The sequence below is a fragment of the Oncorhynchus gorbuscha genome, linkage group LG26 (assembly GCF_021184085.1).
Source record: "Oncorhynchus gorbuscha isolate QuinsamMale2020 ecotype Even-year linkage group LG26, OgorEven_v1.0, whole genome shotgun sequence".
Taxonomy (NCBI): domain Eukaryota; kingdom Metazoa; phylum Chordata; class Actinopteri; order Salmoniformes; family Salmonidae; genus Oncorhynchus; species Oncorhynchus gorbuscha.
In genome coordinates this window covers 23,661,140-23,679,599 of record NC_060198.1, presented here as the reverse complement: position 1 = coordinate 23,679,599, position 18,460 = coordinate 23,661,140, and the positions used below count along the sequence as shown (strand labels likewise).

General features: G+C 46.0%; 1 protein-coding gene across 1 annotated transcript in view; it reads right to left on the bottom strand.

The window, feature by feature from the left end:
• The window catches only part of LOC124015339 (deleted in malignant brain tumors 1 protein-like), a 46,288-nt gene extending 34,935 nt beyond the window's left edge, over positions 1 to 11,353 (bottom strand). The window contains exons 1-7 of the mRNA XM_046330523.1: positions 11,307 to 11,353; positions 10,462 to 10,491; positions 9,933 to 10,253; positions 9,478 to 9,792; positions 8,837 to 9,133; positions 4,581 to 4,901; positions 4,314 to 4,395 (exon numbers count right to left, since the gene is read on the bottom strand). Coding sequence (XP_046186479.1) covers positions 4,314 to 4,395; positions 4,581 to 4,901; positions 8,837 to 9,133; positions 9,478 to 9,792; positions 9,933 to 10,253; positions 10,462 to 10,483 — 1,358 coding nt within the window. The 5' untranslated portion in view covers positions 10,484 to 10,491; positions 11,307 to 11,353. The remainder of the gene's footprint in view (positions 1 to 4,313; positions 4,396 to 4,580; positions 4,902 to 8,836; positions 9,134 to 9,477; positions 9,793 to 9,932; positions 10,254 to 10,461; positions 10,492 to 11,306) is intronic.
• Positions 11,354 to 18,460: the final 7,107 nt, after the last annotated feature.

Sequence of the window (18,460 nt, the reverse complement as noted above, 5' to 3'; positions counted from 1 at the left end):
AATCCTGCGTTTATTGGCGGCTCTCACAGTCTGTGCCCTGTAACGGCAAAGTGCAGACCTCACCCTCCTCCAGGTGCGCTCACAACGTTGGACAAACGCTTGAGCGGAGGGAACGCTGGACTCGGCAAGCTGGGATGAGAACAGAGGAGGCTGGTAACCCAGACTACTCTGAAACGGAGATAACCCGGTAGCAGACGAAGGAAGCGAGTTGTGAGCGTATTCTGCCCAGGGGAGCTGTTCTGCCCAAGACGCAGGGTTTCTGAAAGAAAGGCTGCGTAGTATGCGACCAATCGTCTGATTGGCCCTCTCTGCTTGACCGTTAGACTGGGGATGAAACCCGGAAGAGAGACTGACGGACGCACCAATCAAACGACAGAACTCCCTCCAAAACTGTGACGTGAATTGCGGGCCTCTGTCTGAAACGGCGTCTAACGGGAGGCCATGAATTCTGAACACATTCTCGATGATGATTTGTGCCGTCTCCTTAGCGGAAGGAAGTTTAGCGAGGGGAATGAAATGTGCCGCCTTAGAGAACCTATCGACAACCGTAAGAATCACAGTCTTCCCCGCAGACAAAGGCAGACCGGTAATGAAGTCTAGGGCGATGTGAGACCATGGTCGAGAAGGAATGGGGAGCGGTCTGAGACGACCGGCAGGAGGAGAGTTACCCGACTTAGTCTGCGCGCAGTCCGAACAAGCAGCCACGAAACGGCGCGTGTCACGCTCCTGAGTCGGCCACCAAAAGCGCTGGCGAATAGACGCAAGAGTGCCTCGAACACCGGGATGACCAGCTAACTTGGCAGAGTGAGCCCACTGAAGAACAGCCAGACGAGTGGAAACAGGAACGAAAGGAGGTTACTAGGACAAGCGCGCGGCGACGCAGTGTGCGTGAGTGCTTGCTTAACCTGTCTTTCAATTCCCCAGACTGTCAACCCGACAACACGCCCATAAGGAAGAATCCCCTCGGGATCAGTAGAAGCCACAGAAGAACTAAACAGACGGGATAAGGCATCAGGCTTGGTGTTTTTGCTACCCGGACGGTAAGAAATCACAAACTCGAAACGAGCGAAAAACAACGCCCAACGAGCTTGACGGGCATTAAGTCGTTTGGCAGAACGGATGTACTCAAGGTTCTTATGGTCTGTCCAAACGACAAAAGGAACGGTCGCCCCCTCCAACCACTGTCGCCATTCGCCTAGGGCTAAGCGGATGGCGAGCAGTTCACGGTTACCCACATCATAGTTGCGCTCAGATGGCGACAGGCGATGAGAAAAATAAGCGCAAGGATGAACCTTATCGTCAGACTGGAAGCGCTGGGATAGAATGGCTCCCACGCCTACCTCTGAAGCGTCAACCTCGACAATGAATTGTCTAGTGACGTCAGGAGTAACGAGGATAGGAGCGGACGTAAAACGTTCTTTTAGAAGATCAAAAGCTCCCTGGGCGGAACCGGACCACTTAAAACACGTCTTGACAGAAGTAAGAGCTGTGAGAGGGGCAGCAACTTGACCGAAATTACGAATGAAACGCCGATAGAAATTAGCGAAACCTAAAAAGCGCTGCAACTCGACACGTGACCTTGGAACGGGCCAATCACTGACAGCTTGGACCTTAGCGGAATCCATCTGAATGCCTTCAGCGGAAATAACGGAACCGAGAAAAGTAACGGAGGAGACATGAAAAGAGCACTTCTCAGCCTTTACGTAGAGACAATTCTCTAAAAGGCGCTGTAGAACACGTCGAACGTGCTGAACATGAATCTCGAGTGACGGTGAAAAAATCAGGATATCGTCAAGATAGACAAAAACAAAGATGTTCAGCATGTCTCTCAGAACATCATTAACTAATGCCTGAAAAACAGCTGGCGCATTGGCGAGACCAAACGGCAGAACCCGGTACTCAAAATGCCCTAACGGAGTGTTAAACGCCGTTTTCCACTCGTCCCCCTCTCTGATGCGCACGAGATGGTAAGCGTTACGAAGGTCCAACTTAGTAAAGCACCTGGCTCCCTGCAGAATCTCGAAGGCTGATGACATAAGGGGAAGCGGATAACGATTCTTAACCGTTATGTCATTCAGCCCTCGATAATCCACGCAGGGGCGCAGAGTACCGTCCTTCTTCTTAACAAAAAGAACCCCGCCCCGGCCGGAGAGGAAGAAGGCACTATGGTACCGGCGTCAAGAGACACAGATAAATAATCCTCGAGAGCCTTACGTTCGGGAGCCGACAGAGAGTATAGTCTACCCCGAGGAGGAGTGGTCCCCGGAAGGAGATCAATACTACAATCATACGACCGGTGAGGAGGAAGGGAGTTGGCTCGGGACCGACTGAAGACCGTGCGCAGATCATGATATTCCTCCGGCACTCCTGTCAAATCGCCAGGTTCCTCCTGAGAAGTGGGGACAGAAGAAATGGGAGGGATGGCAGACATTAAACACTTCACATGACAAGAAACGTTCCAGGATAGGATAGAATTACTAGACCAATTAATAGAAGGATTATGACATACTAGCCAGGGATGACCCAAAACAACAGGTGTAAAAGGTGAACGAAAAATCAAAAAGAAATAGTCTCACTGTGGTTACCAGATACTGTGAGAGTTAAAGGTAGTGTCTCAAATCTGATACTGGGAAGATGACTACCATCTAAGGCAAACATAGGCGTAGGCTTGTCTAACTGTCTGAAAGGAATGTCATGTTTCCGAGCCCATGCTTCGTCCATGAAACAACCCTCAGCCCCAGAGTCAATCAAGGCACTGCATGTAGCACCCGAACCGGTCCAGCGTAGATGGACCGACATAGTAGTACAGGATCTAGATGAAGAGACCTGAGTAGTAGCGCTCACCAGTAGCCCTCCGCTTACTGATGAGCTCTGGCCTTTTACTGGACATGAATTGACAAAATGTCCATCAAATCCGCAATAGAGGCACAGGCGGTTGGTGATCCTCAGTTCCCTCTCCTTGGTCGAGATGCGAATACCTCCCAGCTGCATGGGCTCAGTCTCTGAGCCAGAGGAGGGAGATGGTTGCGATGCGGAGCAGGGAAACACCGTTGACGCGAGCTCTCTTCCACGAGCTTGGTGACGAAGATCTACCCGTCGTTCTATGCGGATGGCGAGAGCAATCAAAGAGTCCACACTGGAAGGAACCTCCCGAGAGAGAATCTCATCTTTGACCACTGCGTGGAGTCCCTCCAGAAAACGAGCGAGCAGCGCCGGCTCGTTCCAGTCACTAGAGGCAGCAAGAGTGCGAAACTCTATAGAGTAATCCGTTATGGATCGATCACCTTGGCATAGGGAAGCCAGGGCCCTAGAAGCCTCCCTACCAAAAACTGAACGGTCAAAAACCCGAATCATCTCCTCTTTAAAGTTCTGGTAATTGTTAGAACAATCAGCCCTTGACTCCCAGATAGCTGTGCCCCACTCTCGAGCCCGGCCAGTAAGGAGTGAAATGACGTAAGCAACCCGAGCTCTCTCGCTAGAGTATGTGTTGGGTTGGAGAGAGAACACAATATCACACTGGGTGAGAAAGGAGCGGCACTCCGTGGGCTGCCCGGAGTAGCAAGGTGGGTTATTAACCCTAGGTTCCGGAGGCTCGGCAGGCCAGGAAGTAACAGGTGGCACGAGACGAAGACTCTGGAACTGTCCAGAGAGGTCGGAAACCTGAGCGGCCAGGTTCTCCACGGCATGGCGAGCAGCAGACAATTCCTGCTCGTGTCTGCCGAGCATGGCTCCTTGGATCTCGACGGCAGTGTTACGAGCATCTGTAGTCGCTGGGTCCATTCCTTGGTCGGATCCTTCTGTTATGCAGGTGAATGAGGACCCAAAAGCGACTTGGCGAAAACAGAGTTTTTAATCCAGTAAAGTTACTTTACAAACAAAAGGCATAATACTACTCGTAATGACGAGAACAGACTGGAGACTTGATCAAGAACTGCAGGTTGCCTCGGGAAGGCACTTGAACGTAGCAGACTCAGACACCTGCTCACCACGCAGCATCTGAGGGAAACACGACACGACAGGGCAATACATAGACACAGCACGGTGAACAATAGACAAGGATCCGACAGGACAGGAACGGAAAACAAGGGAAGAAATAGGGACTCTAATCAGGGGAAAAGATAAGGAACAGGTGTGGGAAGACTAAATGATGATTAGGGGAATAGGAACAGCTGGGAGCAGGAACGGAACGATAGAGAGAGGAGAGAGAGGGAGGGGGAGAGAGAGGGATAGAAAAAGGGAACGAACCTAATAAGACCAGCAGGGGGAAACGAACAGAAGGGAAAGCATAATGACAAGACAATCTAAGACAAAACATGACACAGATGATAAGCAGAAGCAGAAACAGGAGTGCGAGGCCACCAGTCCCTCCAGAGGCAATGATGGGGACCATAGAGGCTGAGGAAAAGGTAGGTATTTCAAGGTTTAGACCTACAGATCAAGACTTGTAGATGGCCAATTCATAGGATATAAAACCCCCCAAAAAAGTGATATGAAGGATTATGAATCATTTTACAATACTGTGATTTTTCTCTCACGTAAATGCTATTTAAAAAAAAAATGTAAAGCACGAGTTATTTTACCTCTAATGGTGACAGCTAGTTCACTATTAGCCGACCTGAATGACCGGGTGGAGATGTTGACTCCATAGCTGCAGCTGTATTTCCCCTGGTCTGTATACTCTGCTACAGGGAAGTGGAAGCAGGCAGAGTGGTTGACTGGTGGCGTAGTCTCTGTTCTGTTGGAACCAAAGAAGTCCAGATAGAAGAGGCCTCCGGGATACTGTGGCTGAATGGAGCAGATGATGGAGAAGCTGTGGCCCCTGGTCACCTCTGGCCCATGAGGTTCCCAAAACATCCCTCCATTTGGAGGACTGAGAGAGATGTTGGGCTGTAGCAGGACCACTTGGAAGAAAGTAAACAGCAATATGACTGTAATGTGATTCCATATTCACACCTTGTAACTGAGAAATATGTGTGTGACACAATGAATATGAGGTTAAAGTGCAGTAGGCCCGCTTTAATTTGAGGGTATTTTCATCCGTATCGGGTGAACCGTTTAGAAATTACAGTACTTTTTGTACATAGTCCCATTTTAGGGGACCAAAAGTATTGGGACAAATTCACGTACAGTACCATTCAAGGGTTTTTCTTTATTTTCACTATTTTCTACATTGAATAATGATAGTGAAGACATCAAAACTATAAAAAAAAACATATAAGAAATCATGTAGTAACCAAAAGTTTTAAACAAATCAAAATAGATTTGAGATTTGAGATTCTTCAAAGTTGCCATCCTTTGACTTGATGTCAGCTTTGCACACTCTTGGCATTCTCTCAACCAGCTTCACCTGGAATGCTTTTCCAACAGTCTTAAAGGAGTTCCCACATATGCTGAGCACTTGTTGGATGCTTTTCCTTCACTCTGCGGTCCAACTCATCCCAAACCATCTCAATTGGGTTGAGGTCAGGTGATTGTGGAGGCCAGGCCATCTGATGCAGCACTCCATCACTCTCCTTCTTGTTCAAATAGCCTGGAGGTGTGTTGGGTCATTGTCCTGTTGAAAAACAAATGATAGTCCCACTAAGCACAAACCAGTTGGGATTGCGTATCGCTGCAAAATGCTGTGGTAGCCATGCTGGACAAGTGTGCCTTGGATTCTAAATAAATCACCAACAGTGTCACCAGCAAAGCACCCCCACACAGTTACACATCCTCCTTCATGCTTCACGGTGGGAACCATACGTGCAGAGATCTTCCGTTCACCTACTCTGCGTCTCACAACGACATGGCGGTTGGAACCAAAAATCTCAAATTTGGACTCATCAGACCAAAGGACAGATTTCCCCTGGTCTAATGTCAATTGCTCGTGTTTCATGGCCCAAGCAAGTCTCTTCTTCTTATTGATGTCCTTTAGTAGTGTTTTCTTTGCAGCAATTTGACCATGAAGGCCTGATTCACGCATTCTCCTCTGAACAATTGATGTTGAGATGTGTCTGTTACTTGAACTCTGTGAAGAATTTATTTGGGCTGCAATCTGAGGTGCAGTTAACTCTAATGAACGTGTCTTCTACAGCAAAGGTAACTCTGGGACTTGATGTCCTGCGGTGGTCCTCGTGAGAGCCAGTTTCATCATAGAACTTGATGGTTTTTGCGACTGCACTTGAAGAAACTATCAAAGTTCTTGAAATGTAATTTCTTATTGCTTATTTGAGCTATTCTTGCCATAATATGGACTTGGTCTTTTACCAAATAGGCTATCTTCTGTATACCAATCCTACCTTGTCACAGCACAACTGATTGGCTGAAACACATTTCACAAATTAACAGGGTACACATATTAATTGAAACACATTCCAAGTGACTACCTCATGAAGCTGGTTGAGGGAATGCCAAGATTGTGCAAAGAATCTCAAATATAAAATATATTTAGATTTGTTGAACACTTGTTTGGTTACTACATGATTCCCTATGTGTTATTTCATAGTTCTGATATGTTTACTATTATACTGCAATGTAGATAATAGGAAAAAATAAAGAAAACCTTGAATGAGTAGGTGTGTCCAAACTTTTGACTGGTACTGTATATGTTTAAAATAGTCAAAGTTTAGTATTTTTGGTCCCATATTCATAGCACGCAATGATTACATCAAGCTTCTGACTGTACACATTTGTTGGATGCATTTGCTGTTTGTTTTGGTTGTGTTTCCGATTATTTTGTGCCCAATCGAAATGAATGGTAAATAATGTATTGTGTCATTTTCAATGTACTTTTACTGTAAATAAAAAATATGCTGCTCAAAAAAATAAAGGGAACACAAACAACACAATGGAACTCCAAGTCAATCACACTTCTGTGAAATCAAACTGTCCACCTAGGAAGCAACACTGATTGACAATACATTTCACATGCTGTTGTGCAAATGGAATACACAACAGGTGGAAATTATAGGCAATTAGCAAGACATCCCCCAATAAAGGAGTGGTTCTGCAGGTGGTACCACAGACTACTTCTCAGTTCCTATGCTTCCTGGTTGATGTTTTGGTCACTTTTGAATGCTGGAGGTGCTTTCACTCTAGTGGTAGCATGAGACGGAGTCTACAACCCACACAAGTGGCTCAGGTAGTGCAGCTCATCCAGCATGGAACATCAATGCGAGCTGTGGCAAGAAAGTTTGCTGTGTCTGTCAGCGTAGTGTCCAGAGCATGGAGGCGCTACCAGGAGACAGGCCAGTACATCAGGAGACAACCCAGCAGCAGGACCGCTACCTCCGCCTTTGTGCAAGGAGGAGCACTGCCAGAGCCCTGTAAAATGACCTCCAGCAGGCCACAAATGTGCATGTGTCCGCTCAAACGGTCAGAAACAGACTCCATGTGGGTGGTATGAGGGCCCGACGTCCACAGGTGGGGGTTGTGCTTACAGGACGTTTGGCATTTGCCAGAGAAAACCAAGACTGGTAAATTCACCACTGGCACCCTGTGCTCTTCACAGATGAAAGCAGGTTCACACTGAGCTCGTGACAGACGTGACAGAGTCTGGAGACACAGTGGAGAACGTTCTTCTGCCTGCAACATCCTCCAGCATGACCGGTTTGGCAGTGGGTCAGTCATGGTGTGGGGTGGCATTTCTTTGGGGGGCCGCACAGCTCTCCATGTGCTCGCCAGAGGTAGCCTGACTGCCATTAGATACCGAGATGAGATCCTCAGACCCTTCGTGAGACCATATGCTGGTGTGGTTGGCCCTGGGTTCCTCCTAATGCAAGACAATGCTAGACCTCATGTGCCTGGAGTGTGTCAGAAGTTCCTGCAAGAGGAAGGCATTGATGCTATGGACTGGCCCGCCCGTTCCCCAGACCTGAATCCAATTGAGCACATCTGGGATATCATGTGTCGCTCCATCCACCAACGCCACGTTGCACCACAGACTGTCCAGGAGTTGGCGGATGCTTTAGTCCAGGTCTGGGAGGAGATCCCTCAGGAGACCATCCGCCACCTCATCAGGAGCATGCCCAGGCATTGTAGGGAGGTCATACAGGCACATGGAGGCCACACACACTACTGAGCCTCATTTAGACTTTTTTAAGGACATTACATCAAAGTTGGATCAGCCTGTAGTGTGGTTTTCCATTTTAATTTTGAGTGTGACTCCAAATCCAGACCTCCATGGGTTGATAAATTTGATTTCCATTGATCATTTTTGTGTGATTTTGTTGTCGAGCACATTCAACTATCTAAAGAAAAAAGTATTTATTAAGAATATTTCATTCATTCAGATCTAGGATTGTGTTATTTTAGTGATCCCTTTATTTTTTGAGCAGTATATAATATGTTTCTAAAAACTTCTACATGAATGTTTTACCGTGATTACGGATAGTCCTGAATATATTCGTGAACAATGATGAGTGAGAAAGTTAGATGCACAAATTTCATAGCCCACAAAATAATCTGAAACACTACCAAAACAAACAGCAAATGCATCCAAGTGCGTCGAGTCACAAACGTGATGTGATCATTGCATGCTAGGAATATGGGACCAAATACTAAACGTTTGATTACTTTATTACACATACTGTATAAGTGAACTTGTCTCAATACTTTTGGTCCCCTAAAATGGGGGGACTAGATACAAAAAGTGCTGTCATTTCTAAACGGTTCGACCGTTTAGAATGAACATACCCTCAAATTAAAGCTGACAGTCTGCACTTTGACCTCAGTCATTGTATCATTTCAAATCTAAAGTGCTGGAGTACAGAGCCAAAACAAAATATTTGTCACTGTCCCAATATTTTTGGAGCTCACTGTAGATTAAGCAACACTTGTTTCCCAACTACCACCTCACCTTTAGTAACGGTGCTGTAAGGGGAGCTGATGGCTTTGCCGTTGGAGAGGGTTCTGTAGAGACAGCTGTAACTGCCCTGGTGTGAAGCGTCCGTCTTAAACTTTGTTAAAGTAGCCCTGGGCTGTGAGGATCCAACGGTCACGGTCATGACGGAATCTCCATTCTGATAGAAGATGAACTCCACAGCATTACAGAGGATACGGGATGGAAGAGTGCAGGTGAGTTGGACCTCCTCTCCATGCAAGAAGGCAGAGTAGGACGGGTCTGCGGAGAGTGAAGGCTTCTGCAAGACAACCCCTGTTGGACAAAGAGATGTAGTTTAGTGAGGAAACAATAATCACAACCTATCTGGTCTTCATACTATATAAACCACATGCTCTGTTCTAGGTTGTAAGTCGCTCTGGATAAGAGCGTCTGCTAAATGACTTAAATGTAAATGTAGGTTTCCCCCATCTGGTCATATAGCACCAAGTCAGGCCTGGGTTAAGTTTCTTTGCGCAACGGTCAACTCTCCACTAGGTGGCAGAGCAGGCTACAATACTGCAGTAATATGCTTTAGGATTTTCTCTATGACGAGACCTTTCTGCACAATTCAAACCATTCAAACCAAATGTATAGACAAGGCAAAGAGACTCCCTTACCTGAACAAATAACACCTGCGTCGTTACCATGATTACAGTTATGTGTTCCTCCTCCTGTGTGTGGGCACTGTGTGATGGAGCACTCTGTGCCAGAGCAGTCAACATCATCCTGCCAGATGGGCCCACTTCCCTGACCAAAGTACGCCCTCTCTGGGGCACTATCAGCTCTCCCACAGCCAAGCTGTCTGCAAACCACAGCAGCATCATTCAAGTCCCACACGTCATCACACACGGTCCGCCAGTGACCAGTTTGATAGACCTCCACCCTCCCAGAGCAGAGGTCACTCCCATTGACCAGTCTGATATTAGGTTTAACTAGGCATGAAAGAACATTTGACAATTAAATGCATTTCAGTATCATTTTTATCAAATAAATCGATGCCAAGTTGACACAACTAAAATCAAGGTATTTCGACTTTTAGCAACCACAATAGCAACAGAGGGACTTTTCTTACCTGAGCAGACAACTCTGGCATCTTGAGCCTGTAAACAGTCATGGTGTTTCAATCCTCCATGTGAGCATTCTGTGAGGGAGCTCTCAGTGCCTTTACACCCAACATCATCCAGCCAAGTAGGCCTGCCACCACTACCCTGACCTATGTGGGCACTACCCTGGGCACTCACAGCTCTCCCACAGCCCAGCTGGCCACACACCACATTGGCATCTTTTACGTCCCACTTCTGGCCACACACTCGTCCCCACTGGCCCTTGTAAAGAATCTCTACTGTCCCCGAGCAGCGACTAGTGCCATCGACCAGCCTGATCTCTTCACCAGCTCACAAAGAGGAAAAGAGATGATCGGGAAAAATAATGAATAATGATTAATAATCAAATAAGCAATTTAACACCGTCAGTATTGTCAAAGTTGTTCTATTAAAAGTTGTTACAAATGTGTTGCTTAACCTTTTATGGACTTTAACAGCATTTAAACAGCATTTTAAAACCTTTTTGAGACTTGTGTTCACATGTAAATGAACACTTACCTGCCAATGAAGATAACACCATTCGATGAGCTGTTGGAGAGAAACACAGTGAAATCTGTTATGAATGTTTTGTAATGTTTAAAAAAATGTAGAACTACCTTAATTCTGCTGGACCCCCAGGAAGAGTATCCTTGGCAGCAGCTAATGGGGATCCATAATAAATATCAATAAACACAGAGAACCAAAACATTACAATTTAAACAAACATTTACTGAAGTTGCCATTTCTAAATGGATAACACCTTACTATATGTCCAGTACAAAAAAATCATACATTTTTTAAATATACGTTTGCTCACCATTTAATAAATGTTATTGTTACATTTAGATATGTTAGTAAGCTATATGTAGATAGTTATTGACACATTTATAAAACAACTTTAAATGTAATCCCAGCAAGCGAACATAATTTGCATATGATGTTGTGGTATTTAAACCATTTGTAAAGCCGGATGGTTATGTCTATATTGAGCTCAAGGATTTCCTTTGTGAAACTGCCCTGTGAGAGATGTATGTGTCATGTACCATAGTTAACTATTGTGGTTAACATTTGCCAGCTGCTTAGTATTCAGATTAAGCTTCATTTAAAAAATACATATATTTCTCACATTATAGCCCTCTTCTAAAATCAGATAATCCTGCTTTCTGCAAAAATCTATGAATGACTCTCAACACTTTATTTTATGAAAAAGTTTCCCCACTTGATGTAGACTTACGTTATTTCCTGATATAAAATGGACTGGAAGAACACATAACTCTAGAGTCTAGAAGGGGGGGGGGGTATGTGCATATTTGTAAACAGCAGCTGGTGCACGAAATCTAAGGAAGTGTCTAGATTTTGCTCACCTGAAGTAGAGTATATTATGATAGATTGCAGGCCACACTACTTGCCTAGAGAGTTCTCAGCTATACATTTCATGGCTGTTTATTTACCTCCATGGGCAGATGCCGGCACTAAGACCACACTCAGCCAGCTGTATAAGGAAATAAGCAAACAGGAAACCACTCACTCAGAGGCGGCGCTCCTAGTGGCCGGAGACTTTAATGCAGGGACACTTAAATCAGTTCTACCAATCTCTATCAACATGTTAAATGTGCAACCAGAGGGAAAAAATTCTAGATCACCTGTACTCCACACACAGATGTAATGATCTTCGTCTGTTGTTAGAAGAGAGACAGACCGAAATGCAGCGTGTAGGTTACTCATGCCTTTTAATGAAGCTAAAGCGGTACATGAAAATAATTGAAAATACAAAAACAACAAACAAGTGAAACAAATTACAGCCTATCTGGTGACTAACACAAAGACAGGTACAATCACCCACGAAATACAACGCGCACTCAGGCTACCTAAATACGGTTCCCAATCCGAGACAACTAGAATCAGCTGACTCCAATTAGGAATCGCCTCAGGCAGCCAAGCCTAACTAGACACACCCCTACTAATACACACTCCTAATTAATACAAACCCCAATACGAAATACAACATAAACCCATGTCACACCCTGGCCTACCCAAACATATAACAAAAACACAAGATACAATGACCAAGGCGTGACAGAACCCCCCCTAAGGTGCGGACTCCGGGACGCACCTCAAGAGCATAGGGAGGGTCCGGGTGGGCGTCTGTCCATGGTGGCGGTTCTGGCTCGGGACGTGGACCCCACTCCATTAATGTCCTAGTTCCTCCCCTTCGCGTCCTAGGATAATCCACCTTCTCCGCCGACCATGGCCTAATAGTCCTCACCCTGATCCCCACATAACTGAGGGGCAGCTCCTGACCGAGGGGCAGCTCGGGACAGAGGGGCAACTCGGGACAGAGGGGCAACTCGGGACAGAGGGGCAACTCGGGATAGAGGGGCAACTCGGGATAGAGGGGCAACTCGGGATAGAGGGGCAACTCGGGATAGAGGGGCAACTCGGGACAGCGGGGCAGCCCGGGACAGAGGGGAAGCCCGGTACTGAGGGGAAGCCCGGTACTGAGGGGAAGCCCGGTGCTGAGGGGAAGCCCGGTACTGAGGGGAAGCCCGGTACTGAGGGGAAGCCCGGTACTGAGAGGGAGCTCAGTACAGAGAGGGAGCCTAGTACTGAGAGGAAGCTCAGTACTGAGAGGAAGCTCAGGCAGGTAGTAGGCTCCGGTAAATCCTGGCTGGCTGGTGGACCTGGATGATTAAGGTTGTCTGGCCGATCTAGAAGATCTTGGCAGACTGGCACTTCTGGCGGATCCTGGCAGACTGGCACTTCTGGTGGATCCTGGCAGACTGGCACTTCTGGTGGATCCTGGCAGACTGGCACTTCTGGTGGATCCTGGCAGACTGGTGACACTGGGCCAACAGGAGACTCCGGCAGCACAGGAGAGGAGAAAGGCTCTGGCTGAGCTGAACAGGCTGGAGACTCCGATAGCACAGGAGGGGAGAAAAGCACTGGCTGTGCTGAACAGGCGATGCGCACTGGACGCGCTGGGCCGACTGGTAGCACTGGTGGCGCTGGACAGACAGGAGACTCCGGCAGCGCAGGAGAGGAGAAAAACTCTGGCTGCGCTAAACAGGCGAGGCGCACTGGAGGCCTGGTGCGTGGTGCTGCTACCGGAGGACTGGTGTGTAGAGGTGGCTCTGGATAGACCGGACCGTGCAGGCGCACTGGAGCTCTAGAGCACAGAGCCTGCCCAAGCTTCCCTGGCTCGATGCCCACTCTAGCCCGGCCAATAGGAAGAGCTGGTATGTGCCTCACCGGGCTATGCTCCCGCACTGAAAACACCATGCGCTCCATAGCATAACACGGTGCCTGCCCGGTCTCTCTAGCCCAACGGTGAGCACAGGGAGTATGCACAGGTCTCCTACCTGGCATAACTATTCTCCCTTCTAGCTCCCCCCCAATAATTTTTTTGGGCTGTTTTTCCGGTTTCCTTGCCAACCGTGTTCCCTCGTATCGTCGGCTCCTATCTCCCGCTGCCTCTGCTCTCCTTAGTGCCTCCACCTGTTCCCATGGGAGGCAATCTCTTCCGGCCAATATCTCCTCCCAAGTGTAACAACCTTTACCATCCAATACGTCTTCCCATGTCCATTCTCCAAATAATTCATCCACCCTTTGCTGCTCCAGCTGTCGCTGCCTGTTTAAACCAGCGCCTCTCCTTTTTTCCGGCGTGTCTTTTTCGTTGATTCGATTCGCCTGTAGCCCTCTTCGCATTGCTGTAGGGAATCCCAGGCGGGCTCCTGCACACGCACTGGGTCGGCTGCCCACCTGTCGATTTCTTCCCACGTCGTATAATCCATATCGTCCTCCTTCAACACCTGCCAGTTCACACGCTGCTCGGTCTGTGAATCGTGGTGGGTGATTCTGTAATGATCTTCGTCTGTTGTTAGAAGAGAGACAGACCGCAATGCAGCGTGTAGGTTACTCATGCCTTTTAATGAAGCTAAAGCGGTACATGAAAATAATTGAAAATACAAAAACAACAAACAAGTGAAACAAATTACAGCCTATCTGGTGACTAACACAAAGACAGGTACAATCACCCACGAAATACAACGCGCACTCAGGCTACCTAAATACGGTTCCCAATCCGAGACAACTAGAATCAGCTGACTCCAATTAGGAATCGCCTCAGGCAGCCAAGCCTAACTAGACACACCCCTACTAATACACACTCCTAATTAATACAAACCCCAATACGAAATACAACATAAACCCATGTCACACCCTGGCCTACCCAAACATATAACAAAAACACAAGATACAATGACCAAGGCGTGACAACAGAGATGCGTACAGAGCTCTCCCTCGCCTTCCATTTGGTAAATCCGACCACAGCTCTATCCTTCTGATTCCTGCGTACAAGCAAACAATTAAAGCAGGAAGCACCAGTGACTTGGTCTATAATAAATTGTCAGATGAAGCAAATGCTAAACTACCGGACTGTTTTGCTATCACAGACTGGAACATGTTCCGGGATTCTTCGAATGACATTGAGGAAGACACCACATCAGTCACTGGCTGAGGGTAGGTAGCAACACATCTGCCACGCTGATTCTCAACACTGGAGCTCCCTAGGGGTGCGTGCTCAGTCCCCTCCTGTACTCCCTGTTCACCCACGACTGCATGGCCAGGCACAACTTCAAAACCATCATTAAGTTTGCTGATGACACAACAGTGGTAGGCCTGATCACCGACAACGATGAGACAGCCTATAGGGAGGAGGTCAGAGACCTGGCCGGGTGGTGCCAGAATAACAACCTATCCCTCAACGTAACCAAGACTAAGGAGATGATTGTGGACTACAGGAAAAGGAGCGTCCCCATTCTCAACGACAGGGCTGTAGTGGAGCAGGTTGAGAGCTTCAAATTCCTTAGTGTCCAAATCAACAACAAACTAGAATGGTCCAAACACACCAAGACAGTCGTGAAGAGGGCACGACAAAGCCTATTCCCCCTCATGAAACGAAAAAGATTTGGCATGGGTCCTGAGATCCTCAAAAGGTTCTACAGCTGCAACATCGAGGGCATCCTGACCGGTTGCATCACTGCCTGGTGCCTCCGACCCCAAGGCACTTCAGAGGGTAGTGTGTACGGCCCAGTACATCACTGGGGCAAAGCTGCCTGCCATCCAGGACCTCTACAACAGGCGGTGACAGAGGAAGGCCCTGAAAATTGTCAAAGACCCCAACCACCCCAGTCATAGACTGTTCTCTCTATTACCGCATGGCAAACAGCACCGGAATGCCAAGTCTAGGACAAAAAGGCTTCTCAACAGTTTTTACCCCCAAGCCATAAGACTCCTGAACAGGTAACCAAATGGTTACCCGGACTATTTGCATTGTGTGCCCCCCCAAAATCTCTTTTACGCTGCTGCTACTCTCTGTTCATCTTATTTGCAAAGTCACTTTAACTATACATTCATGTACATACTACCTCAATTGGCCTGACCAACCAGTGCTCCCGCACATTGGCTAACCGGGCTATCTGCATTGTGTCCCACCACCCGCCAACCCCTCTTTTTACGCTACTGCTACTCTCTGTTCATCATATGTCCATAATCACTTTAACCATACCCACATGTACATACTACCTCAATAAGCTTGACTAACTGGTGTCTGTATGTAGCCTCACTACTTTTATTTTCAAAATGTCTTTTTACTCTTGTTTTATTTCTTTACTTACCTACACACACACTTTTTTTCTTCCTCCGCACTATTGGTTAGAGCCTGTAAGTAAGCATTTCACTGTTGTATTCGGCGCACGTGACAAATAAACTTTGATTTGATTTGATGTTAACAGTGTAGGGAGATCTGTGTGACAGCCAGATAGAAAGTTAATCGGCCTCACGCCAGTTGTTCTGGAGATAAAACAAAAAATGGTGGCTTCTAGTAGCTAACTACACTGTTAGCTACATGTCAAAAGAGTAAATAACTACTGAAAAGAAGATTTGAATTCAGATAAACTTCCACGCAAAGTGTAGTTAACCTCTTGAACCTCTGGGGGTAGTATTTAATTTTTGGATGAAAAACGTTCCCGTTTTAAACAAGATAATTTGTCACGAAAAGGTGCTCTACTTTGTATATAATTGACAGATTTGGAGAGAAAACTCTCTGACGTTTCCAAAACTGCAAAGATATTGTCTGTGAGTGCCACAGAACTAATGCTACAGGCGAAACCAAGATGACATTTCATACAGGAAGTGAGCCAGATTTTTGAGGCGCTGTGTTCCAATGTCTCCTTATATGGCTGTGAATGCGCAAGGAGAGAGCCTACACTTTCTGTCGTTTCCCCAATCCCTGTCGTATTTGTAGGCATATCATTGGAAAATTGACCATAAGAGACTACATTTACCAGTTGTCCGCTCGGTGTCCTCTGTCGAAACTATTACATTTTTTAAAAATCTGAGATGACAGTGTTGTTAACAAAAGGCTAAGCTTGTGAGCCATATTTATTTCATTTCATTTGCGATTTTCATGAATAGTTAACGTTGCATTATGGTAATGAGCTTGAGGCTATAATTACGCTCCCGGATACGGGTATGCTCGTCGCAACAGGTTAATATAACTGCACTGTCCAATTTAAAATAGCTATTACATTGAAAAAATACCATTGTCTGAGGAGAGTGCACATTTACAAACTTGTAAGTGTATTAATAAAGCACATTTTGGCAGACTTGATACAACATTTGGTGTAATAGTAGCGAAGACATCAAACCTATGAAATAACACATATAGAATCATGTAGTAATCAAAAAGCGTTAGACAAATCAAAATAGATTTTATATTTGAGATTCTTCAAACTAGCCACCCTTTGTCTTGATACAGCTTTGCACATGCTTGGCATTCTCTCAACCAATGTCATGAGGTAGTCACCTGGAATGCATTTCAAAAAACAGGCATGCCTTGTTAAAATGTAATTTGTGGATAAAATAAATCTTTCCTTCTTAAATGCGTTTGTGCCAATCAGTTGTGTCGTGACAAGGTAGGGGTGGTATACAGAAGATAGCCCTATTTGGTAAAATACCAAGTCGATATTATGTCAAGAACAGTTCAAATAAGCAAAGAGAAATGATAGTCCATCATTACTTTAAGACATGAATGTCAGTCAACGCAGAAAACTTCAAGAACTTTCTCAAGTGCCGTCGCAAAAATCATCAAGCACTATGATGAAACTGGCTCTCATGAGGACCGCCACAGGAAAGGATTCCCCAGAGTTACCTCTGCTGCAGAGGATAAGTTCATGAGTTACCAACCTCAGAAATTGCAGCCCAAATAGATGCTTCACAGAGTTTGAGTAACAGAAACATCTCAACATCAACTGTTCAGAGACCGCGTGAATCAGTCCTTCGTGGTCAAATTGCTGCAAAGGAACCACGACAAACCACTACACACACAGTGTGTGTATATTGCATGTGTACAAACACCTGCACGCCATCAGCCTCGGGTAAACCGGCATTAGCTGTAAAAACACTGTCCCTCAGTTTCATTCAAACTTACTTTTCATTTTGTTTTATTTTTACTTATTATTATTATTTTTTAAATCTTTGACCGTCATTCTATTCCTGGCACAGCAACCTCACTCCCACTTGTCTCCAATTCCACATCCCAAACCTCAGCTTCCCTCAGCCCAACACACCTATCTCTTCTGGCCACCCTCTTCGGATGTCTATGCACCATATATCTTTCAACTATGCTGTGATGTTTTACATACAATTTCAATCTATCTAATCAAATGCAACTCACAGACTGCGAGTTGAAGATAAATACTTTTACTAAGAGTATTAGTAATTGACGCACCCGGTGTCTCCAGAGCTCCCAACGGTACTATTTCTAGGGTCAATTTTAGATCAATGTTCTGCAATGGATCTATGTCCAGCTACTGTGAAAAATGTGGATGTGCGTAAAACCCTCCATAGTCTGCGTTGTTTTAATTTTATATGCCCATGGGGAGAAATGATGGTGCCTGTAAGTGTGACAAAGCCTATTTAAAACAAGTTGTTTTGGTTTTGATTATAATTATTATTTCTCTTTTTAGGACTTATGAAGAATTACTTTCATAATGCTTATTGACAATGTTTGGCGTGTTCATGCTCAGCCATAATGTAATGTGCACTAGGCCTATCCCCTATATCCGTGTGAATGGTATTGAAGCCATGCAAGTACTTAGAACAATGTGGACTGCAAATGGGTTCAAGTTAACATATTTAGCAAAGATAAGTCTACATTTTGTTACTTCGTTTCTGTAAGCCATTTAACAAACTATAGCGGACTAACATTGGAATTGGAGTTGATTCCAAGGCAATTCATAAAAGACTGTAAATGCACAACTTGAAGCAACCACACATTTCGGCATGGAGCACGTTCTGATTGGCCGGTGAGGGGCCAAGCCTCGGCACAGCCACAACTTGTTCATTTGTCAGAATCCAGCCCTTTCATCGCGGTGCCAAAAAACGCACGACAATTGTGATAATGAAAGTGACACAAATATGTGACACAGCCCTGAACCCATAGCGATACCGCCTGCGA